We start from the raw sequence: 26807 nt of genomic DNA, 5'->3' as shown, positions 1-26807 counted from the left end.
AGCATGCATGCTTGTTGTTTTTGTCTGCTTCCACTTGTCTTTGCACTAGGATGATGTCGGGTAAATGTGCAGTCATATTCGTTGTGTTCCCACTAGTGCTGTCAGCGTTAATCTCGTTGAAATGACGTTAACGCCACAACACGGCAAATCTCCGTTAACGAGCTACCGCGGATCGCCCCGTAGCTGCGCTAACGCACTATTTCCCACCAATGTAATGAGCATTGCGTGGCACATCCAACATACTGTTTTACTTTAGTCCATGACGCGCTTACCTTCAGGGTCATACGTCACATGAAAACCAAAATAGTTCCAAAGGCCAGATCTGAATGAGGGTGGGGGAGGTTCAATTTGCCACGTTAGTTTCTGTCTTGCTAGCTTGCGCTGCGCTCATGGATCTGCGCTCGACAGTGCAGCCTAGGCGAGTAGTCGAGCGCAGATCCACTGAGCGCTCAACACAGACAGCATCGTCAGAAGAAAAGTTGATAAAATAAATTAAAAATTTTGTATTGTTCGATACATATGCGTACCGAACCGAAAGCACTGTATCGAACAGTTCAATATCGATACGAGTATCGTTGCACCCCTAATATATATATACAGATATCTCTGCCAAGACGGTGGAAAACTAAGTCAACAGCTTGGTTAGCAGTTATATATGGTAGCAACGCAAACTAACACTGTGAATTAACACTAACAGTCGGGGTGGGTCATGATGATGTTTATGTGCACAGTATTGTTACATAATAAAATTAAGCCTAACAGATGTTGGACCTTGCATCGAGCTTTCTAACCAGGTGCTTGAAGCCATCATTTGCCTGTAACAGCATCAGTAAATTTCTATCCACCGTTTGCTCTCCGGTCATTAGGACTGAAACATGTTTGTCGTTTCCACCTTCAGTTGTAACAGTTTTGCAGACTTTAGCTCCCCTCTCAGGCTCTAAACTGTCATTGGAGGATAACTGCTGCTCTTGCTCTCAGACATGCCTCAGCTTGTCTCGTTGTTGTGCGTGTGCTATGGAGCTTCACTATATTATTAAACCTGCAAGGGGACATTTTTTTTCCACAGGAAAATTTATATCAATATTACAGTGGGCAGCATGATATATGATATATGATATGGCATAACCTACCAGATTAAAACACTCTTTTAAAGTGCTCCAAAATGCACCAACAGTGCAAACAGCAGAGCTTCAGCTGAGTGACTCAAACTAGTGAGACATAGCAGACGCTGACCAGCAACAGCTGTCAGTGCCAACAGGTCTTTAAACATAGCAACCGTTCCCTAAATTTAAGTCTCATCCGTATCCAGATGGATGAGGGGAAAACCTCAGAGGACACTGCACATACAGAGGCTGTAAACATGATGTCAAATGCTGTGAAGTCGAATATTTTAACAGGAGAATTTATGGGACTGACTCACTTTGGAGCCAGTCTCAAGGGCACAGTATAGGAAATGCAGCTTTTTTATGTATTCACTTGGTTTCAAATGCTTGCTTAAAGGGTGGTGGTGGTGGTGGTGTGTGTGCGTGTGTGTGTGTGGGGGGGGTGTCGTTGTCTTACACAGACTGCTGTTGTGATTTGGTTGAACCTCATGTTTCTGCCCAGGAGATTGCTTGTAAAACCAAATATAATATTTTATCATTTTAATGGTTTTCAAAACATTTAGCCTGCATTAATAATTAGCCAGCTGGTTAGCACTGGCACGTTTATAGAAGAAAAAATAGAAGCAACAGGCTGTAAAGAGAGAGAACAGCAACATTTACACTTTGACAAGTCTCCGTGAAGGTTTGGAGGCACTTGTTCCAAACCCGGCTCTGTTCTCTGTGGGCTTTGTGGGAAGGAGAGAAGTTAAAAAAATAAAGTTTTACAGCTTCCTTTCAGGTCAGCAGGCGGTGGGTGAGAGATACTGAGTGAAGTAACACTGTGAGACTAATGTTGGCTGTTTTCTCTTCTCTGGCAGTGGCTTCAGTATTTCTCTTCACATTTTTACACGTATATACTTACCCATTTATATTTTATTGTCATACAAGCGCAATCACAGGCAAGCCAGTGTTATGCATAATACCCATTTAGATTGCTTGCCTTCCTACATGTGCTAATAATGGCATTTATCTCCTTACAGAGGTGTTTTCCTGCATCAGCCCATCAGACTGTGATTGACTATTTATGGTCAGTTAATATAGATGGTCACATTTACAATGAAAAAATCCTGGGCTGTCTGAACAACTGTGCTGAGACCCGTTAATCAGCCCGGCCCTGGCAGTTTGTGCATGTACACACATACGCTTTCATGTTGCAGCTGCAGCCTGCACACTGTGATGTGAGTGAAGCCAGAAGGATTACACAGAGTGGTGCGTCTCCAGTCACGACTCTGCTCTGACTCTGATGTGCAGTCTTCAAAGCCCTTATTGCCTTTTGGCCCTCTGCTTTTTCATCGGTCACCACTTACGGTCCTCGTATACGTATGATGTTGCTCTCTTTGGACGCGTGTCGGCTGCTGTGTCGTTACACTCTCTGTCACGATCTGCATTAGGATCGTGATCTTTCATCCCCTCTTCCACAAACTGATCGTGGAAAGCAACATTGGGTTATAGCAAATTAAGATTCCTGGAAGATGGAGTGGAGTAATGAAGTCACCAGCAATACAGTCAATTAAGTCAATTAGAGAGGCATCTGTGGTGGAACAGAGTGAAAATAGCCAACAGTTATTTTCAATTAATATCAGGTATTGTGATTATAAACTGATTAATTGCCTTGTCTATAAAATATGAGGGAAACAGTATAAGTCAGCGTAACGGCCCATAATTGTTGTGGACAGGAAAAGTGTTCAAATCACCAGCTAAGCTCTGTTTTTATTCCAGCCCTCCATCCATTCTCTTAAACACCTGTCCAGCAAAGGCTCGACTTAAAGCAGATTAACCACCAGGACCTTAGAGTTCCAGGACTTAGACATGGCCATAACTGTAGACTCTCACATGTACAGTCATGGCCATTTTCCCAAAAGGTTGATTCGGTTCATCTGGACGTTTTCAGTGGGAGAAACGTTTCGTCACTCATCCAGATGACTCCTTCAGTCTCAGCTGACTGCAGGTTTCTGACCTTATAAACAGGACATTTCCACAGTGACTGAAACTAACGCACCGAACGAACAATGGGCACTGAAAACGTCCAGATGAAGAGAATCAACCTTTTGGGATTTACTTACCTGGATGATTGAGCGTGCATCAAGACATTAAGTAATCCACCCAAGAATCTGCTTAGATCAAGTGTTTGGTAGTTTTTTAAAATAATTTTATTTGATGTTAAAAAGAACATTTTATGCAAGCACATTTTCTGAAACAGAAGTATCTACTTTCCAATAAGTGTCAGACATGCAAGTCCACAATTCTCCAATTCTCACCGCGAATATGCAAAAACATTCTTTAAAACACGTCCTTGGACTGTGGGGGAAACTGGAGGACTGGCGAGATGTCACGCAGAGAGAGATTTTGATCACAGTCCATGTCCAATTAAAATCCATCTGAAAACTGGTTAAATGTGTCTCCCTCCTCTTTCTTCTTTCCTAATGCTTCAACTGTCTCTTTCCTAATTGCTCTTTCTATTTCTGTCTGTTCATCCCTCTACAGTGCGTGGAACCCCAGATGTCCACTGGGTGACAGGTCATTACATGACCGCGACTTTCCTAATGAGCCCATTAGTCGTTTCTGCCCTCTTCCTCAACATCCCCCAGTTCTTTTGCACCACTCGTTGAAACATTTCCAGTTCATCAAATCGTGTACTCTTTCTAACACCCCCGTCACCCCCTCGTTTCTCACCTCCCTGTACTTCAGCCATAACAAAGTGCACAGCTCCACCCAAAGGCCATGATGGCTGCTGTAGTTTGTAGTTACGTACTTTAACTAATGCGGATAACTTTATCCGCATTTACAGAAAAAATAGTTTGTTTAAAAGTAATCATTGATTTCTAATATTATCTAATAAGTACTTGATCCCCTATAACATAGCCAGGATTCAGGTTCCCACAGATTGGTGATTATAATCAGTTAATCAGTCACAAATACTCTTGATCTCAGTGCATAAAGCACATGGGTCCTCAGCCTCAGTGACTCCACCACTGCAAAATCAAAGGGCTGTCAGAGGACATCGGGGACAAGATTGTAGATCTGCACAAAAGTGAAATGGGCTGCAAGAAGCTTGGTGAAAGGGTGATAACTGTTGGTGTGATTATTTAGACATGGAAGAAATATAAAACGACCATCAGTTGCCCTTCGTCTGGAGCTTAATATCTCGCCTCACGACGTGAGGATGATCACGAGAAAGGTGCTGGATCATCCCAAAATGAACGGAAGGAGGAGCTTGTTACTGATCTGTCAGCTGTGAGCACAGTCACCAAAAATGCCATTAGTAACACTGCGCTGTAATAGAAATACAGTGTCTGCAAGATCAACACAGATGTGCAGACTTGTCTTACGTTTGCCAATGAAGCAGCAACCTAAAGACTTTAGAGAGTTTCTGCAAAGAGCAATGGGCCAAAATCCCTCCTGGTGACCAACTACAAGAAACACCTTACCACTGTGCTTGCCAACAAGGGTTTCTCCACCCAATACTAGGTCAGGCTTTGCTTTGGAATCAAATACTTATTTCCTCAATGACATACACATCGAGTTATTTGGTTTTTATGGATTTTCATTCTGTTGCTCTCCATTAAAACCAAACAAATGTAAAAAATTAGTACAAATTGGTAAACAATTCAGCTACCTGGTCATGAGTATAGCTGAACAGGCTGAACTGGTCTTCAGTTTTGACTGTAGTCGGTCAGACTACCAAGATGTTCTTAGACTTTCAATGCTGGTAAAAAACAACATGGGACATTTCTTGACATGTCTTTATCATCATAAGTTTGTGAAGTTTTGTCAGGTTTTTGCACATATGTTAAACGTTGGTTATTTAATTGGTGCAGAGGATACATGTAGAAGCACATCTGTACACATTTTAAGGCTATTCAAAGCAGCATTGAAAAAGTCATAGAATCTGAGAGGCCAGAACAAAGACCTGTCTGTAAGGCGGTCAGAATCAGGTCTATACGATGAAAGACTGATATTCAAAACAGGCCTGCAACTGTGCTCAACACAGACCCACTGACAATCTGTAGAGGTCAGCTTTTAATGGAAGATAACATCATCTATGAGGAGTATGGGACAACTGTAATAACTGGGAAACATCATCTCCATCATTAACCCTGTCAGACCTGAGGCATCATCAGTAATAACCATAAACCCAGGTTATCAGACTATGTTCTTTTTGGATTTGGACAATTGTTTTTCTCAAGTCTTGGCAATCAAGAAAAAAATCAGTTTACGGCTGCATCCACACGTACACGGGCATTTCTGAAAACGCAGCTTCTTCAATGCGTTTGGGCCTTTTGTCCACACATAAACGGCGTTTCGAATCACTGAAAAAAGAGATTTTTAAAAACTCCTGCCAGGGTGCAGATTTTCGAAAACTCCATCTTTGTGTTTACGTGTGTACAGAAAACAGAGATTTAGTCATGTGACGTCAAAGGGGTGCGCCTGTCTTGACGTCACGCTGTGCACCACGTTATTGCAGATGAATTTCTCCAATGGTGGACAGAGACAAAATACTGTTGCTGTCAATCTGACCAGTTTTTACACACAGTTACTGTCCCTCCATTTAGAAAAACAGAGGTCAGAGTGAACTTCAGACGTGGCTTCAGCACAGACACTCTCACAACCCAAATCCTGACGCCAACATTGGTTTTGGACGAGATCAGGTCGGTGGTCTTTCTTTACTCTTTCCCTCTCAGGCTTCCACAGTTCTGATTGGCCAACATTTCTACATGGTTAGGATTACATCGCCACCTGTTGCTTTAGCATGTTGACAGCGTTTGACTTAGTTTTTTGCATTTACATGTGAACAAAGATATTTTTTCAAACTGCATGTATGGACAGGATTTTTTTTTTTTTCCAAAAACATGGCACTCGTTAGGGTAAGGGCGAGATAGCACTCAGACCTCAGCATTAGAAGTCTCTCAGTACCGAGTAGTACATGACTTTTCTCTGGTGATAACTGCTCTGTAACAAAGGTACATGCTTTGCTCTGTAGGCCCCAAATAATCTCGTATGACGAGTCTCTATTCCCACTGCTGATTTCAGTTATGTATTCTTCTGTTGCTCTTTGGTTTTAATCAGTGGATTAGTGGAACGGTGCAATCCTGAATGGTGTTCTAGCACCTTAAATCTGACAGACAGGTTCTAATGCAAAACAGTAGCAAAAGAGTCAGTCTGTCATGTGCTGCATCCAGATGGTATCCCAGTGAGGGCACGGAGATACTGGATCCTTGCAGGGCAGTCATAGTGCATACGTAAATAAATCCAGTCCCAGCACTCATATCTAGCACTAAAGACTGATAGCTACTGCTGAGTGAACAGAAGAGGAGTAACGTGTTTTAAGTGGCAGATAATTAGAATACGTTTCAAACAGCTCAATAAATATCAGCAAACACAAAAAGGTAGGGCTGCTCAATTAATCGAATTTTAATCTCGATTACGATCTGGGCTTTCGACAATCATTAAAAATGACTGAGCCGATTATTAGCCCCTCCCTCGTGCTTTACTCTCGCGCTGCTCCGTGTGGCAAATGGGTTGGCAGTCAGACGTGGATCAAGTAGACACAGTGTGTAAACTTTGCTACGGTGTCGTAGCTGCACCACAGAGCAACACTGCAAAGTTCACTAAACATGGATGTTTACATTTTTCATTTATTTCTTATTTTGCAAACATTTGCACTGTTATCGGTATTTGCACACTATTTTATATTATTTTTTAAAGTCATTATTCAACACGTTGTTATTGTTAAATAAATATCGTCAAATAATCGAGATCTCAATGTCAGTGAAAATAATCATGATTATCATTTTTGCCATAATCGAGCTGCCCTACAAAAAGGTCTCAGTGTGTGAGAAAGATGAAACTATCACACCAATATTTAATTATGGAAGATATAGTATGTAGTGGAATTACAGCCATAACTATTACATTGTGGGGTCTTTACCTTGCTCTTAAGTTGTTATGATTTGGCGACATATAAATAAAACTGAATTGGAAACATAAATAAGAAAATATAAAACCTAAACCAAAATATCAAATATTTGAAAATGTTTTACTTTTCAGTTCATCAACTGGCAAAATTGAGGCAATAGGTTGCCAGTGTTTTAAGGTCCAGTGCAGCTGCTTTCAATAATCCGTCAAGTGTTGTGCCCCCCCCACAGCCAAATTCAGTATGTGTACACAGAGGTTACGAGAAGGTTTGATTTATTAGCATGTGTATTTATATTTTAAAGACAGTGTGAAAGCAGTTACATTTTAATATTAAAAACAAAATGTTCTGGTATAATGTCAAGACAATTTCTTAGCATCTCTTTTTATAAACACATGCGCAGTGCCCAGTCCTGGGCACGATTTTCTTTTGAGATTTTGTGTGTTGAATGCGCGCACACACACACACACACACACACACACACACACACACACACACACACACACACACACACACATGGCTAATACGTATGACACCATAACAAGTAATGCTTTTCACAAAACAGAAATCACACTTTGCACAACTCGACTCCCCCATCCAGGAGGCTAATGAGGGAGAGTTATATTATCGGTCTGAAGGTTGTGGAGACATTCTGGACTCCTACACATAGAAACGCACAGGATGTTTGTTGGCTAGTCTCACTGTGTGGTTGGAGTTGACTGTTGTATAACTATGTCTATGTATAACTGCAGTAGATACCAGGGCTGCCACCAGCTCCCACTGAAATTCTTTGGTCAGCCAAGCTGAATGGCTCATTAATATCAATGCAAGGAAAGGAAGAGGAAGTGCACTAAAAAGAAATGTCTTTGCATCAAGTTTCCTTCTCTCTAATGAGCTCTGGGTCTTGTGGAGGGGATGGAGGAGGACCCAACAAGAGTCCCGACAGGCCACTTAAACACAATGGGTACTTTGTGCATCAACTCTTCAAGTATTTCTGTTTTCATTTGTATCGGAAAGGTCAGTCACACAAGATGTCAGCTGCTGCTTTAGGGATGGTATCATCTATGAATCTTCTCTATGGTCTTTCTCTTTTTCTCCGGCGTGACAGCTTCATACTCGATATCCCTCCTCGGTCTAACGTTATCTCCAAACCCCTCTGATGCACTCATTTCCACTCTTGTCCATCCTGGTCTTCCTGTCTTTTTGTCATTGCCACCGACTCCATACATCAGAGCAGGTCCCACAATCATCCTGCCTATACTGGTCACCTCTCTCGTGCACCGTCCTCTGCCTTTAGCGGCTGACCCCAGGTTTTTAAACTCGTCCACCTTCACTGCCTCACCTATTTGCATCTTCACCGGCTCATCTGCTCCCCCTCTCGTTCAATTGCATGCATTCTGTCTCGCATCTACTTTCATTTCTCTTTTATCTGGTGCATAACTCAACCAGAACAGATGCCCGATGTACTTTCACCCCCACCCCTGTATCTTCCCTCAGCATCGTCTTGCTGTGTCCGACCTTCTCTATACTTCTCCATCAACACTCTCACAGTAAACATCACATCTGTAGTGCTTCTTCTCAGAACGACACCATGGTGCTGCTTGCTGATAGTCACCTTTCCTCTTAACCTCGCTTGAACTACTCTTTCCCATATCTTCATCGCACATCATCTTTATCCCTCTGTAGTTACTACAACTCTTCACATCAGCCTTGTTGATGAACGTCTCCTTTCTTCTGCCTCATATTCAGTTCACTGTACGTCTTTGCCACCTCTCTCTTTGCTGTACACGCAGCCTCCCAGTAGCTCTTCTCTACTTTAGGTCCCCGGCTATCACACCTTTCAATGCTAACCTCTTCCTTCCCTTCACTTTCCTGTACTTCTTCATTCCACCACCGAGTCTGCTTGTCTTCTCTTCTCTGTCCAAAGGATACATCAAACACCTTCTTGGCAGTTTCCATAAAAATTAAATAATTATGAAATACGTATTCTTTGTTTGGTTAATAGTCCCTCTCCACCAAAATAACAAAGTGCTTCCTGTTGGCTTTTAATAATAAAAACAGTGGCCTTCATCAGTAGATGTTAACAGAGCCTCGTGACTCATTCATTTGCAGAGATCATTACTTATCATTACCACCTGACCTTTTACCTTTCACCTTTCCTGAGAACCCCTGAGCTGTAGAGGTTGACAATCAGCCTGCATTACGCTGACGTCACTTATTTAGCCTGCGGGCTTTCAGCCCAGGAGTGATGAGATGAATATGACAGGGTCTGACCAGGCTGCTCGACTCTACAGACTCTATGTAACATTTGCAGCAGTTTAGGACATTACAGTGAAGAGGGAGCATCTGCACCGGATTATATTACCAACTGCTCATACACTGGAATATTTTAGCTGCATGAAGAAAGTGAAATGTCCTCAAATGCAGTCTCTGTAACAGTCAGGTATAGGTGTGCATGTGCATCTCACGACACACTCCATGAGCTGGCATATTATAAGCACGCTCTCTCTCTCCCTCTCGCTCACATACACACATTAACACATTTGCACATCTGTGGGCCGAGCGCACATTAAAGGTGCAACAGGGTCAAATAGTAATTTCCTTGATGGGGTCGTGTGGGCACACAGCAGATTTGTACAGTCAGTAACAGCCACTTGTGTCACAAAACTTCATGCAAACATCAGAGAGGAAGCTGACGCGTACACTACAGTAGCGGCGCATAGAAAACAGGTTTCAGTGCAGTCTGTGGGTCGAAGACAATTTTCAAATCATTTTTGTGTGAGATATAAGAAGCAAAATCGTGAGGACACTACTGTGAAAATCTTTAGCCAGCTCTCATTTCTTTAGTTTTTCATTAATTGAATCATTAATTTATTGAAACATGTCCAGATGTAAAAGCAAAAGCAGAGTTTGCACGATCCCAACAAGATTGGACATTAATATTTGGTAAGACCACCTTTATTCTTCAACATGATCTGAACGGCCTAGCTGAGCTTTCTTGCAATTTCTTTCACAAATCTTCAGGAAGAGTTCTGTCAGTCACCTCAAGGCGCTTTATATTGTAAGGTAGACCCTACAACAATACATACAGAGAAAAACCCAACAATCATATGACCCCCTATGGGCAGGCCTTTTGTTGCCGTTGGAAGGAAAAACTCCCTTTTAACAGGAAGAAACCTCCAGCAGAACCAGGCTCAGGGAGGGGCGGGGCCATCTGCTGTGAGAGAAGGAAGACAGGATAAAGAACAAACCCACTGAATTTCAGTTCTTATATAATTTGGATGACCTCAGCCTTTTCCCTGTTTCTCATCCTTTAGAATGACTTGCTGATGGACACCCTTCCTATGAGACCAACTGTGTCAGGTCCTATTTCTGAAGGATATCACTTTCACATACTGTTCATCTGCTGCAGAGAGTTTGTTTTTTGTTTAGGCCTGAAACATCTTTGGTTTTTATTGGTAGATTCAACTAAAGAAACAGCCTGACACTAACAAAGAGCCTAAAGATATCACTTAGAATCCGTTTTTGAGCTCTAACTAACTATGTGGCCACTGGTGTCAAATTAAAGCCAGTTCCATTTATTTTAATGAGTGCTAAACCTCCAAATATGTAAATATGATTACATCACATTTCCACCACTGTCCTGTCTCTTCCAAGGCTGGCTTGAAAACAATCCGGACTGCTGTGTGCCGCTGCTAAGGTCTAACAAAAATAATTACTCTTCCTTAAAGATCTGCTTTATTAAATAAAAGGGAAACCACACACTTGCACTGTCCAAGCCCATATATCTAATAAGCAACCGTTTCAACCATCAGCAGCTCCAGATAACGTTATGAGATGCTTCAGGCTCTGTCTAAAATCACTTGAGCAGATTTTAGAGACACTGACTGATCACATCATGCATTTGGCTCTAAGAAATTAATTAGAGTAGCATAGTTACTGCTGTGCTTCCCTTTTATTGCCACCATTCATTTACGGTGACGGGAATAAACGGGAAAAATAGACTCGAGCAAAAGTAAAACTTTCCGCTACATTCATAGAAACTACTGCAGTGCAGTTAGCATAAAACAGGCTTTTAAAGAATAACAGCTTGATATAAATTGTTACTGATGGGATGTCAAAATCATAAATATACCAGTCATTGAGAAATGCAGCTCAGAATACAGGTGAGGTTTTAAAAAGGAAGCTAAGAAACGTTTTTTCCTACCGTCCTACTTCAGATCTATCGATTCACTTATTTTTCTAAAACTACATACCAGTTATTATGTAACAGGCCACAATGTTTTAAATAAAACCATCTATGTTACTGTGTAAAAGTTCCTTTACTTTTAATCTCATCTGCTCGATTAGTCGAGTTCACTTAGCTTTGTTGAGTTAGCAGAGCAGCGCTGCCGAGACTTTAGCGCCTGTTTCAACAACGTCATTCCAGCCCAGCAGTGACAGGTGAGAGACCTCGCCTCTGGGTGCTGCCTTGAAGAGTTATGATTAAAACTAAGGCTGACAGTTTAATTTCCACAGCGCCCTCTTCTCACATCAGCAGTTAGAAGGACATGCACTCCCACAGCTTGGATGAGGTCAAACATGGTTCTGGCTGTTCTGAAGACAAATGTTGGATCAAGTGAAGACGGTGGATGAGAAATTTGCATGATCCAGTGTGTGTGCACCAACATTAGAGAACAGGCTGCTATTATCTTTAAATGTCAGCACATCTCAGAGAAATGATCTGGTTTCAGCAGTTCGTCCTTCCCAGCAGTACGCTCTGTGCTGAAGCAGCTCGACCTCGAAAAGGAAGAAGCACGTAAATGTGCAGCAACATCATGTGGTTACTGCCTGGTTTACTTTGGCACAGGAAATGAGGATCATTTAGTGGCTGGAAAAAACTAGAAAGTTTAAAAATCTATCAACACAACGTTTCAAAAATTGACCTTCCTTCATTTTAAACATGACAATAGCTGTAATTCCTCCCTGGCCTTTAAGGTCGGGTCCTTTCGCACCTCTGGACGTGCAAATCTGAGCACTCGGCCAGACTCTGCGTTCATGTCAAGGATTATTGAGAACGCTGCAATGGCAGTGTTTCACTCAGCAGCCGTTCTTCCTTCTCTTTGCCAACATGAAAGTAAGGTGGATGTGTCGCTGACGTATGAAAGGACATTGGAAATTTTCAAACGACAAGTGATTAGAGCAGGTTTCATGGAGCACTGAAGAGTGCAGCACTGCTGGTAGGAGATCAGCTAGATTTTAATCAAGTACAATTTTGGATTTTTAAATTGTGGGCTGCAAAACTCTGATCGCAGGTTGTAAACAGAACATTTTAATGACGCATTCTCATACTTCAGGCTGCTTCCCTTCTTTAACACAGCCACACTCTCTACTTTAAAGCTTTCCCCGCACGTGACTGAAAACTGTCTCAATGTCAAAAACGACTTTATTGTCGCACTAAAGGTTGAATCAGTTCTGATACATGAGAAGACTTTACACTTTAACATGTGGGCTAAAGGAGTCAGGGATCTAATCATGATCTCCTGAAAATCAGCTGCCCGTGGCTGAGGAGGAACAACACTGCATCATCCATAATACTGAGGAATTCTAACTGAGACTCTACAGAATAACCAGACTGGATTAACTGGATTGAACAATCCTCCTATGAATCCAAAAGGATGGATTCACAGTTTTATCATGAAGACTTCTGGTCCTCGTCAGTCAGTGATAATCCTGTGGATGTGGGGCTTAATGCAAACTAATAAGAATAAAGGAGAAGAAATCGATAGTGCCAAGGTTACTTAAGGCTGAACAACCAGCATGTGCAGTCTGAGTCACTTCTCTTATACTACAGCGTTCCCCCACTGTGCACCTGACAGCAGTGCCACTCGTGTTATCACTCGTGTCACTGCTTGTGTGGGTGTGGAAAGGATGATCTTATTACTACATCTTAAGTCAAAGAGGTGGTTCTTTGGTTCGGTCAACAAAGCGGACAAGCAGCTGACGTGCGACACCTGGGGAATTTTACCAGCAGGCAGCTGTCAGTCCTCAGGTATCATCTAAGGTCCTGCCAGGCTAAACCATGGCCATCCATCGAGACGCCGACTACTTAGTTTCATTTGAGAAAATTCAACTTTTAATTTAAAAAAAAAAGCCTTTTCTTTTCATTTCAGTCTCTGTAAAGCATTTATAATAATAAAGGTTAAAGTAGCATATATATGAAACATCATTTTTCTTACACATATGCGATGCGTGAGGAGGGGGACAGGACAAATGGACAGGAGAGCAGAGGGGGAGAGAAATGTGACAGGAGATGAGACAGCGTGCAGGTTACAGTTACTGAGGCTGAGAAGACATGAAGAGATGGAAATACGCTCAGGGAGCATCCGTTTAGGGGGAAAAGCTCTGCCAGATGAGGAATAACTGGATGAATGAATGGCAGCCAGCAAGCCACCAGGTAACACCCGGTGGACACACGATTTCTGATATGTTTAAAAGAAAGAGTGACGTCCATATACCGACTCCTGCTCTTGGGTTTAGATTTTATCTGCTGTTCATATTCAGGGAGAAAGAGAACCGTGGAAACAAGGATTTCCGATAGGACAGACCAGAAACACCTCGCCTGAACATCCCTAAATGACTCTCCTGATGTGAAGGAGTAGCAATGCGACCCCCCCCCCCCTAAACTACCCCACCTACCCTTGAGATGAAGCTCATTTCCACTGCTTGTATCTGCAGAATTATTAGTCCCACTATGAACATGCATTTTTTTCACCCATCCATTCGCTTCTCCTTTTCAGCTATCCTAGCTGTCATAGGGCCAGTCCGTTGCAGGGCCAACACACAGGGACAGACAACCATTCGCACATTCACACCTAGTGGCAATTTGGATTATCCAATTAACCTATCCCCACAAGCTGCATGTCTTTGGACGGTGGGAGGAAGCCGGAGTACCCGGAGGGAACCCACGCAAACACGGGGAGAACATGCAAACTCCACACAGAAAGACCCCGGCCTGATGATGGAATTGAACTCAGGACCTTCTTGCTGTGCGGCAGCAGTGCTAACCACCGTGCTGCCCTTTTTTTTAAAATACATATTTCACAGCAAATGATTTCTGATCCTTGTCTCACAAGCTGCTCTTCTGGCACAGACCTTGGTCTTCAGTTAACAGGTCGGGGTTTTGTGCAGGCCAGTCAGTAAGACTCACTTTGGTCTTCTGGAGGTAGTTCTTCATCAGGAGTGACGGATGTTTTGGGTCAGAGAATAAAGCAACGACCCAGACTTATCAGAAGTCTCTACGTTTTCTGTTATATTTGGACATTTAATTAAATAGTCAGAGGCCAAAACCTCAGCATTTGTCATATTCAGATAAAATTTTAAAACGCATGTATTTTATTCGAGTTATGGTGCAGTTATATATCTTTATCCCAAGAAAGAGAAGCTTTGGCTGTGAGATCGGTGACTTGGCTGATCTGCAGCTATAGGCGGAGGCAGCTTTGTAACCAGCATGGAAGCTGTGACTCATACAGTACTGCAAGCTCAACAAGCCGGTCAGGAGGGGCAACCCCCCTGTGTCCGGCCACACACACACTTGCACACAGACAGGCTTAGAAAGCTTGGGTTTTGTACAGCCTCTCTATGAAATTAGGTTTCCATTATCTCCATTGTGATTACTAACGTTCCACTGAGACAGCAGCACAGTCACAGTGACGTCAAAGGAAGTCCTTGATGGAGAAGCAGCATTAAGTCACCTGGTAAGGAGTTCAACAAGTGTTTGTGTGTGTGTGTGTGTGTGTGTGTGTGTGGTGTGTGTGTGGGTGGTGTGTTGTGTGTGTGAGAGAGAGAGAGGCACTGATGGGAAGGGTGATGCTAAATTATGTTTAGTGAGAACATTTTACAGGAGGGAATGAAAATTATATTGACGTGAAAATGTGTCATCACCCCAGCAATTACAGTTTTGATCAAATCCAGACAATCACTATAAGTCGATGCAACATCCTGTGAAGACACACAACTGTACATGTGGTGGAAAACGAGAGAAAAGGAAGAGTACTCACTGCAGAGAGCGATGATGTGGCTGCTGTCTTCGTGGACAAACTTCTTAGTCACTGCTTCCTCCATAATCTGCTTCACCTGCACACAGAAGAGCCGGAGTGACTCTGTGCTAAGAGTCATTGTCTTTAACCTTAACCTTAGAGATGGTAGCTGCATCCAGTCTCACAGTCAAGCTAATCTGCATCAGTTTTACATAAAAGCTACTGTCACAGGAACTGAACACACACACAATGTTTTTCTATGGAACGTAAATTACCCCATTACCAGATATCTATCTATCGATCGATTGATCGATCGAGAGAGAGAAAGAACAACATCGGAGATCTTTGTCCAGAAGAGTCCCAGGAACAGCTAGGATACTGAGCAGGACCGTCAAGCTCCCAGGCCTCTGGTAGAGGACCCGAGTTTGAAGGATAGGCCACCCACAGGGGCGAGAGGGGAATTTTTTTTGAAAATATATATAAATAAGAGTGACGCAGTCTCCCCTTCAAATTGTGACATGTAGGAATAACAGCTCTGACGATCTCACCCAAACATCCGCACTGCTGACTTCCAATTAATATCTTGGCATCCTGGAAACATTCAAATGAGTCTTTCTGCTGCTATCTGTTGTGTCTCTGGGGAGGAGAGCGAGTTCAGCAACACTGACTCAATCTGCCGTTCGCTTGTCCAAGTTCGCTCTCTCCAAAAAATTAATTGCAGTCGGTAATTAATCCAGGACGTGTCTGGCACCTCCGCCTGGTTTGGGTCTAATTGATAAACAGAATGGATTTAATTGCTTGTGTGGTTGTGTTATAATGAAGCTCTTACTACAATATCGTTCTTTCGCTCATAACCTTTTCCCTGTATTGTGGAGGAGTGGGAGGTTGTTAAGATTTTAGTAAGGGAGGGGCTAAATAGCTCGATTTGGAGAGCCAAAAAAACAAACAGCTGCTATAGACTTGTTGTTCCTGAAAAGAAGAATATGAGGAAGAACCTTCAGTTTAAAACAGCTCCAAACTTTCCTTTTTGCTAAAGCGTATAGTTAGGGCTGGATCAGGTGACCCCTGCTAGTTACACTGCATTAGTTGTAGGCTGCTGGGGGATTCCCATGATGCACTGGGTGTTTCTTCTTCACTCACTATGTGTTAACAGACCTCTCTGCATTGAATCATATCTGTTATTCACCTCTGTCTCTCTTCCACAGCATGTCTTTATCCTGTCTTCCTTCTCTCACCCCAACCAATCACAGCAGATGGCCCCGCCCCTCCCTGAGCCTGGTTCTGCTGGAGGTTTCTTCCTGTTAAAAGGGAGTTTTTCCTTCCCACTGTCGCCAAAGTGCTGCTCATAGGGGTCATATGATTGTTGGGTTTTTCTCTGTGTGTAATATTCTAGGATCTACTGTACAATATGAAGCACCTTGAGGCGACTGTTGTTGTGTGATTGTGATTTGGTGCTGTATAAATGACATGGAAATGAGCTGAACAGTCGACAGGTTACACTGGTCACAAAGAGCTTATACGAGGCTGCACTGAAAACCTGCAAATACAAATAGTCACAAAGAGGTGTTGAGCCTGTGAAAAATTATTTTCTGCATCAGGGTTAAATTTGTACTTGTTAAATAAAACTTCAGTGTGGTAAAAATACATTTTATTAACTGCTGGAAGGCGAAGCAAACAGCAGTTTCTACTAGTAGTCTTATAGTATTCTAGTAGTACTGCTGGGCTCTGGGGTCATTCCCTTAAAGGAAAGGAAAGAAGCAATTTTTCATAAAAATCAAACTTCCTAATGACGGAGCCTGTTATGTTACCAGATGGACACATGCCAGTAGCCCACAGATCCAGTCAAACTGGCTCTTTACCATTCCTGTCTCAGCGTAACAGTCAGTCATAGATGCCACAAGGAAAAACAAGGAAATGTCGTGGCATTTGAAGGTCAGAGTGGCAAACACTGAGTCATCTGTTAACACATATTCTAAATATTATATTTCTGCGATTACAGCGATACCTTTAATGAAAACAAAATGCTATTTTCAGTCTACCACCAAATACCGCTCAGTTATAAAGGCTTCACTATTACCTGCTCCTGTATTTGGCAGGTACATTTCCAGTCAGTATGCTAAAAGATCCATGACTCAGAAGCTTGAATTAACAGAACATGTACACAGAGACAGGAGCAGACCCCATGAGTCAGGTTAGGGGAACCTTCTCCTTCTCATCCAGTTTTATAGATGTGCAAGTAGATCCATATATTCATGCAGAGAGCAGCTCCACCCACACCAGCAGCTCCACAGAGCGGGATCGATACCTTCACCTGGTGGGACTATGAAACTAACAAGTTTAATTAGTTCTAGTTGTCAGTGATTACACAGACTTGCAGTGAGCTCTAGTAGCTTTAATTCCAGCAGATAACGTAACATCACATTTGCAATAAACATGGTTAAAAATCCAAATTCATAGTGAATGTTTCTTAAAAACACACAGATGTTAATAACTGCTCAGATCGGCCCACCTGTTAACGAGGAGGCGTATATACACTGCAGGCCAAACTCACATGACTGGAGCACGTTAGAAGCTCGTTTTGTTGGCACAAAGGTCACATGACCTCAGAGATACCTGCATTTATTGGCTTTAGCTTAAAGATGACGTTCCTGCATTAATAAGCATGCACTTCCAGGGACAACGTTGAAGACAAACTCACTGTGTTTGGGGTTTTGTGTTGTTAATGGCTGAGCAGAGCTGGGTGATTCTGACACACTTCTACGAATCCTGAAGCTAATGCTTTCTGGGAGGAATGGAGAAAGGAGCTCATTAGCCCCCCCTCTGTTACATAAGGAGACGTTTAATTTTCCCTTTATCTCATGTTCGTGACTAAACAAACAACCGAACACCAACAGTTTGTTTGTGCTCACCACCAAGAACCATGCTCCTGATGCAAATGTGCTCCACACAGTGGAAAATACAGTAAGTGACGGGACTGTGCAGACAGTTTGCTAATTCAGGCTGTTTATCGTTCACCCAGGGTGGTACTGAGTTTATGATTAAGGGAAGAGTAATCAGGGCTTGTTCACTTCCTGAGGTGAGTCAGTTTATCGGAGCACCAGCCTCTTTGGTTTGTGATAAATAACAATATTAAAGCATTTTTGTGCCACCTTTAAACGTGCTTCACTATTTTAAATGACCGTAAGGTGACAGCCGAGAATTTCACATTAATTTGTCACATTTTCAGCTCATCACTTTGTAATTAGCGTGAAGCACGGCGCTCTTCTCTGAAAGGTAAACAACAGCGGCACGGGTGCGCGCTTTTAGATACGAGTCTGGCTCATTAACGGCGGCACAGGTGTTTCCACTTCCTGCTGATTAGACCCGTGTCTAAGAGTGGAACACGGGCAGCGCTGTGACGGGAATTACTCTCGACTTTAACACAAATAATTAGGTTGAATGGATGCTGAAGCCCGAGCAGCTCAGTCGCCATTGTTAGTTTTTATCAATTACAAGTTTGTGCTACTGTGAAAAATACCTCCGACCCAGGTGGGATCTTTGCTGCCCCAACAGGTGGAGGAGGCAATGACAGCCTGTCTCTATTAGGTCACTTGTGTGTTTGATAAAGGTGCACCATGTGTGACTTTTAAAACAGCGCACTGCAAAAGTTAGGATGTTGTTAACTGCTCGCTCGTTTGTCAGCTCTCTCCGCTCGTCCCGTCTCCGTATCAGGTGGGAATTTAGAGGAAGCGCCTTGCTTTGAGATAATGCAGAAATTACAATGTTGTCCAAAATAAGTGTGATTATGATTTTTGCAATAATCTCAGAGCCTCACGTGTGTTTCTTAGATTCGTTTCACAGTTGGAAAACCAGCCACACTGACTTTATCTAATCCTGGGTGGATGTTCAATTTGATGGCTTATAAAAACTGTAATAAATGACTGTTTATGTGTTTGTTTGTTTTTAAGACTTTTGGTTTCAAAACTGAGCGTCCATGTTGTTGAAGAAGCCTCTAACTCAGGGGTGGGGGGGCTCCAGGCCTCAGGGCCCGGTGTCCTGCAGGTTTTAGATGTGTCCTTGATCCAACAAGTTCTCCAGAGGCCTGATAACGAACTAATCATTTGATTCATGTGTGCTGACCCAGGGTGAGATCCCCACCCCTGCTCTAACTACTAAATACTTCTTTGGATCATTAATTAGGTGACTTCAGACTGACTTCAGAGCATGTTGATCCTTTTTCTGAGCAAGAATCCTGACATTCCTTCACTGTCCAAATGTGTTTAACTTTTTTTTGGCAGCAATAAACATGACAGTTTACTTATTTTAATTTAAGACATGTTTTATTTTAATTAAGTTTAAAACTTTTTTATTTAATGTAAAATTATATTTTGTTTTAATTTACTTTCAAATTCTTCAGTTGCTGAATGGGCTGCATAGTTTTCATAAATTGCATAGTTCAGAATAGCTATAATTGTACCAGATGGTTGCATTCAGTTAAGTTGGACTAGACTGTAATACAAACCGTTCAGTTTGTCAACAATAAAATACTGAAATGAGAGAAAGACTGAGTGTGAGACTTTGATATTAGATAAAATGAATATTGATAAAGTTTACCTTTATGTACAGAATCTGAATATCGCAAAATATTTTAAATCAATAATATTATGCGAAGAGATAATATCGTATCGTGCGTTAAGTATTGTGATAATATCGTATCGTGGGATGTATGGTGATTCCCACCTCTAGTATTTTGTAATGCTAGAATATTTCTTCAGAGAAGAAACTATTTAATGCTGTTACACAGCAGCATCCAAGGCTACCCAGTGTAGTACGTAAAGGAAATGAAAGCCAACTTCCAACACTACGGTCACAGTATTGATGTTGGTCATGTGACAGTTTCCTGATCTTGAAGATGATTTTCCATTTTCTGTGAGCAGCTGGGGAACTAATGAAGAGCTTTTACAACTATGCCAATTATGTTGAGTGGTGTGTGGTTTGTGTGTGTGTGTGTGTGTGTGTGTGTGTGTGTGTGTGTGTGTGTGTGTGTGTGTGTGGTGTGTGTGTGTGTGTGTGTGTGTGTGTGTGCGCGCGCGCACACATGCATTTCACCCGGCTCTCTGCTTCTTCTAAAGAGAGCCTTTATTTCTATCACAGAGCAAACGCGACGGCCAACATGTGGAGAGCTGTTACACTGACACGTGTAAACACTACAGTATTTAATCACTCAAATCAGCATGCATGGCTACAGTTACATGAGGGTAACAGTTCAGTACAGCTACATGCACTTGCACTGTACCTGAGCTGAATCGAGTATGAAACACTCGATTCAGCTCAGGTTTGAGTGAAGTATCTTTTACTGCAGCAGGAAAACAGAAAAACCCAGGATACTATATTTTAAGCACACAGAGCCTCTTTCATATACTTTGATTTGTTATCTGACTAGTTAAGAAACTGCTAGAAAAGCTCTGTGTTTAGGGGGAAATTAATTTCCTCCAAAAATCTTCTATGTTGGTGGAAACAGAGAAAAGTATTGATCTACAGGACGACTAAGCTGCTTCTGGAACCACCAGAAAACTACGACAGATTTTAGAAAAGGAGAAGGATGCTTAAGGAAACAGGTGACTAGAGAAAGGCACTTTTTGACTCGGTGTAAGAGACCACCTGACAGGGCCGCCTCACTGCTGAGATATTAATCGCCAACTGATGCAATTTAACTTCTTTGGGAGCTGCACAGGCTTTCAGTTGCCAAGCAATAGTGAGCGAACAGAGTGCCGCTTAAAGAGACAGAGAGCTTTAACGCAGGAGCCAGTCAGCCCCGTTCTAACCAGGCTCTCTCAACACAGCTGAATTTGCCATGCTTTAAAACATCCTGAGACAGTGACGGGCGTGCCATGGATGAACTCTGGGATAATCGTGTATACCAAAGATATACAGAACATGAAGAGTTAGAGCAGTTAGAGCATATGGCAAAAACAGATAACTGATCCTTTCTTAAGCAACAGCATCTCCTTCACGTGAGGGCACATCAATCCTAGTCTAAAGTTAAAAGATCTGCATTTAATTGACAGAAAACGGGAACTGGTGTGTATGAAAAAAAGAAACTGACAATAACCCCTGTGTTTGAGAAGCACTAAGCTGAAGAAGCAGATGGTCCAATATTACATGTTGAACAGATCTCAGAAACAGGACCACCTCATCACATGTAGAGAGGATTTTAATACAACTTAAATTATTTCAAAATTCAAATACAAAGACACTCCACCGAGACACCGAGGCGTTGTTTAAATGTTAACAGCCAGCATGCATTAACAATTGATGCTACTGCAGCACAAGACAGTGACCGGAGGTGTATTTGAAGATGCAGCTCGGCGTATCAACACACACCTGTCAGTGGCTCAGTCACCCAAGACTGCAACAGTCTTTTCCTTTTCCCACGTAATCTGTGTTTAGTAGACGCAGACCCCACCACCTGCAGTCATCCTGAGAACTGGAGCTATTTTGAGCCTGAGGCGATGCTATGACTCAATTATTTAAGACTCAAACCTGTAGGTGACTCTGGAATAGCTGGAGGAGAACACAAGTGTTTAGCCTAGATATTCAAAATTAGTCTTGCACCTCAGACTGCACAGGAGCTATTTTAACCATTTCCCAGTATGTATGACAGGCAGGAGAAACACCCTTCAACCACGTAATTAATACTGATGTTTTACAGTTTGTCCACCAGAGGGCACTCTGCAACCTCCCTTTGCTGGCAACACAAAGACAGAGAGTAAAGTATTCAATGACTTCTAACAATAAAAAAGGATATTTTTAAACTGCACTCATATATACAACACATTACAACTGTTAGGAAAATCTGTTTATTATCGTGGGTCTGAAAAAAATGAACCAACATATCACGTTTTAAAATCACTAAATATTAATATTGGCCTTATAAATCCTGTCAATCAATCTATAATAATGATAAAACTGCGTATGTTCACGTTTAATGTTACTTGTTTGAAATACAGGTTTATTAGCCCAGAATTCTGCATCCTGACTGGACATGAAGAGAAAAAGTAACACACTGTTAAGTGGTCAACACAGAATGAAAGAAACAACTACAGGAATAATGATCATATTTAGGTCTCACTGCTAGTTCTGTTGATTCAAATGTAATGTGCATGCTGTCAGCAGGCCATCAGCATTTAGCATCTTTAGTCAGTTGTAAAAGGAAGATGAAAAGTGTGGTGAGGTTTGCACAATGGCTCCAAATGTCCAACTCAGCTGCAGCTTTTATTCCCTTAAAGTAAAAGTGTTTCCATTTTCTGCTTTCGTCTTCTTTTAGATGCAGCAGTGATATCAATCCACTAAACCACAATCTTCAGTCAATGTATCTGAATACTGGCGCAAACATGACAACTAAACTATATCAAGTAATTCGCTGCCTAAAGCGAAGCAGTGACGGAGAACTAATGAGGTACTGTTTGATGAACGGGATACTTTAACTCACAGCACAGAGAGCACTGATTAGGTAATCCCCCCACCTCTTCGCTCTATCAGATTTTTGGCCTGTTATTTTTAGCCTGACCTTTCTTCTCCATTATAATGGCAGGAGCTTCATGCTCAGACTGAGGTACAAGCAGTGAGCCACACCTCGCCACATCCAGCCTCCTAAGAGGCTGCTTTTGGTTTTTACTGACATTTCATCTGCAGGGAAATATCTCCAGTTGTAGCTTTCAGCATGAGGATCACAACGAGAGTGGGTAGAAAGGTTAAAGGGGTAATGATTTATTCCTCACTGGGGAGATGTGAGACATTCATCATCAGGAAGAGAAAAAGCCTGTAGCACAGCGTGCACCGTGGATGTTAGTGCTGCTGGTAGATGCCGCGGCTTATCACTTAAAACATGAGGTTTCTAATGCAATCCTCCTGGAGGGCTCGCTTATGATTGGATGCAAATTACGTACATCATCATGTCGATACAAATAGTTTGGAAAATAAGGGGTTCCTCCTCCCCACTTCTGCCAAATGTTTGATGATCGTTAGCTGTCAGATCATTAGGCAAAATACTTGATATCATTTAAACATGTAATTACCCCAGATTGGGCTTTCACATACAGCCACGCCACATTTTAAAAAGCCTTCATGTGTACTCGAAAGTGGAATTACTGTGGACAAAATCAGACATGCTAACATATTTGAAATATCCAGCTTTGTAACGTAACAGTAATAAACACGAAGCAAAGAAAACAGGCATTTTATCACTGACGGAGTGCAGGTGGATGAGGACTGATGGTGCATTTATTGAACTGTTTGGCAACTTGAACTTGTGACGCTGACAGCTGAGCCCCACACAGCACGAACACGGTCCCCTTCCACCCCAAACACCCCCCTCTCTGTGGGCATTTTTGAGTGCAATAAAGTAATAGAGTACTGATGTGCAGCTCGGCAGGCCGTCACGTGTGAGCGCCTACCTCTCGTTTGACGTTCCATAGTAATTTCTCCTTGTATTCTTCCTCCGTGCAGCCCTCCATGTCTGCGGTGTTCTTCACGACGCGTCTGTATGTCCCCGTCACGCTCCGTGCGCTCCGCTCGGCCTTTCCGAAGCGCTCTCCTTTTATTTCTTGGTTCCTTCTTCCTTGGTTCAGCAGGACTCTGACGCAGCCGAGCAGCTTGACGGCGACGTCAGAGGATCCGCCTTCCTCGCGTTACTGATCAATGGAAGCGCAAGAAAGGAGGAAAACAATCACTGGAGCCCACAGCATCCAGCCCCTCCTCAACCTGCCGCCTGCAGCCACTCAGCATCCAACACACCAACCTGTAGAGCCTCGAGTTATTTATAGCATATTCTGTGGAAACGTGTGAAAATGCTGCTCCGGCTCAGTCGATGTTTGCAGCTTGTAAATCCCCCCACTTTATGTTTGTCTGGAGCAAACGCCTCCTCACAGCTTTCCACCGGGACTCCGGTGCCGTGAACGTGGAGTGAGATCGTTAGGTGCAGTATTCCTTCTGTCTTTATCCACACGCTTATAGGCACAGGAGGGGGTAGCATCTGATTACAGCACATGTGGACAGCGCAGTCGCCTCTGATGCCAGGTCGGCCTGATGCAAAATGAATGACGTCACGGTAACGTGACGCACAGTAATCTCTAGTGGAGACCCCGTCATGAAACTTTGTGTTTGTGCCTCCGTGTGGACTGAGTGTGCACCTGCAGCACGACTTATGTCGTTTCACGTGAATGTGACAGTAAAGTCAACTCGACATGCAGCAAATGCTTGCTGCGTGTAAGTGACGTTAGAGGATGTCAGAGGTGCTTTTTACAGCACGGACTGCATCTCTGCAACGGACTCGGGGATTGCTTCAGAAGTGCCTTTAAATCTTTTCCACGTCGTGTTGACTCTTATTCTGGCTCAGCTGGTTTCTGCTCTGAGAGCTGCCTGAACTACACGCGTGGGAGTGTGCGCCTTCACAAATAAGCCGCCATTAGTAACGACCTTGGCTCGCTCTTTTGTCCGTGGCGTGTAACAGGTGGCAGGATGGGCCTGCCGCTCATGTCAGGGTCAAAGCTTCCTGTCTGCTCCTGCTAGCATAAGTACTAGCACGAAAGAGAAGCCACGTATGTGGAGCTGATCTCTTCCCAAAGTCATCATCAATATTGTTACACCAGCACTAACGGAAAGATGACTCTTCATTATGTCCAGATTGGGGAATTCATTACTAGCACTAACGCAGCTTCAGCAAACATCGCAGCCTCTGCCTAACAGAGCTGCGCTGTGTCACCGAATGCAAACCGACAGCTGCCATTGTCCGAGCAGTGCAACTTCGAGAAAAGAAAACGTGTTTGCTTCTTTTCACAACATACTGACACGCTGCAGCTCCTGCGCGCATCATGGCGTGCACAGTTTCATCATTTCAAAACTCCCAGAAACAACAACTTCCATTGATTTGACCCACAATGAATAAATGTGGACCCGGAACAGCCTCGACGGACAGTAACACACGGTACAGATGAGGATTAGGGCCACTGGGAACTAATAAATGGGGGGTTGGATTCCGTTTTGTTTTTTTCAGAATTGTGACTTTTTTCCCTCAAAACAGCCCCCCCCCCCCTCTTTGTGTCCCCCCCTAGCCCCAATCCTCTTTCATGAGATACACGCTTTAGAATGAAAATGATTAATTTGTCTTGGAGATTTTTCTCTAAGTAGGAGAAAAATTGTTTTAGTGCTTATCACCCCCCCCCAAAATTTTTTTTTTTTTTAAATTTCTCTAAAATTTCCTGAACAAGCACAGTTCAGCACGTCGATGAATGCAGATGAGATTGGAACATTCTGGGAATGTACCAATGCAGAGCCTTTCCTTGGAGCGGGCTAGTTTGTTGAACCCGTTGAGATCAAGAATCATCCTGAAATTGTGCAACAGGTAAAATTGGACCTTTCCATCCTGGAGCAGCTGTCATGCGTGGATCCAGATCCCTGCCAGTGTGAAGTGGAACAACTTTTTCCTCTACGGTGAGCTTATCTGTTTACATTTTGAACTCCTTCATCAATGCCTGTTTGACTGCTGTCATCATAATCAGCGCTTCCTTATAAGAGAACTGAGTATAATTTTATATCAGCTGCCAAATGCCCCGTCCCACCTGAGTTCCATGGTGACCTCAGACCTGGTGATGTAATGGTTGTGGACCTCTATCCGTGTCCTATCAAAGTCAGAATCATTGACTCTGGCCCTGCACGTCCCATGTTTGCAGTGATTCCTGGTGTCTGTGTGCACATGGTTTGGTTCAGGGCACCAATTCAATTCAGTTTTATTTACATAGCACCAAATCACAACAACATTTGCCTCAAGGTGTTTTAGATTGTAAGATAAAGACTCAACAATAATACAGTGAAAACCCCAACAATCATATGAACCCCTATGAGCAAGCACTTTGGCGACAGTGGGAAGGAAAAAAATCCCTTTTAACAGTTAAGTTAAAAGGCAGTTTTTATGAAAATCTTGAAAGTAGAGATAGTGTCTGTCTCCTGAATCCAAACTGGAAGTTGGTTCCACAGAAGAGGGGCCTGAAAACTGAAGGCTCTTCCTCCCATTCTACTTTTAAATACTCTAGGAACAACAAGTAGGCCTGCAGAGCGAGAGCGAAGTGCTCTAATAGGGTGATATGGTATTATATGGTCATTAAGATAAGATGGGGCCTGATTATTTAAGACCTTGTATGTGTGCTCTCACTGAAGCATTCTGTAACAATACTCATCTTGTTGCATACAGCCTCTATGTTGGTCTTCCATTTCAGCAAATTGTCAGAGTGGGCGCCCAGGTACTCCTCCATCACAGCAGCCGATGATTCCCGCCAGATGTTTCTGCAAAATCCTCAGCGGGTGCTCCTGTCACTAACACATCCATCCAGTTGTATTTGTGAGTATTTGTGTGGGTGACATGACCTGAAGTCGTGCTGAAAGTCTTAGTTGATGGTGAACAGAAACAGAGATCACAGTCGCCTTGTACGGGTACGTTTCAAGACATGTTTTCACCTGTGGTCTGAGGTGGGCCACGACCTGGTGATGTAATGGTTGTGGACCTCTATCAGTGTCTCCAGTACCTTCATCACATGTGATTGAGGGCAACTGACAACCTGTTAAACTTTGATGGCGGTGCCTTCTTTGATGCAGGAACTAGACAGTATCTCAGTTTCCTGTAGCACAGTCAGGTTTGATCAGTCTATATTCAATTCAATTTTATTTATATAGCGCCAAATCACAACAAAAGTCGCCTCA

General features: G+C 42.8%; 1 protein-coding gene across 5 annotated transcripts in view; it reads right to left on the bottom strand.

Annotated features, from left to right (window-relative positions):
* The window catches only part of sgsm2 (small G protein signaling modulator 2), a 110962-nt gene extending 85922 nt beyond the window's left edge, over window positions 1–25040 (bottom strand). The window contains exons 1-2 of one of the 5 annotated variants that reach the window (XM_042224201.1): window positions 23510–25040; window positions 15096–15171 (exon numbers count right to left, since the gene is read on the bottom strand). In XM_042224201.1, coding sequence (XP_042080135.1) covers window positions 15096–15171; window positions 23510–23569 — 136 coding nt within the window. In that variant the 5' untranslated portion in view covers window positions 23570–25040. The remainder of the gene's footprint in view (window positions 1–15095; window positions 15172–23509) is intronic. The other 4 variants (XM_042224200.1, XM_042224202.1, XM_005930832.2 and 1 more) reach the window with 4 other exon arrangements.
* Between the last annotated feature and the right edge of the window lie 1767 nt (window positions 25041–26807).

Source organism: Haplochromis burtoni, unplaced genomic scaffold (genome assembly GCF_018398535.1).
Source record: "Haplochromis burtoni strain Fernald_Lab_line unplaced genomic scaffold, NCSU_Asbu1 Contig_132, whole genome shotgun sequence".
NCBI classification, from domain to species: domain Eukaryota; kingdom Metazoa; phylum Chordata; class Actinopteri; order Cichliformes; family Cichlidae; genus Haplochromis; species Haplochromis burtoni.
The sequence above is the reverse complement of the archived record's forward strand: the minus strand, read 5'-3'. Positions and strand labels throughout refer to the sequence as shown.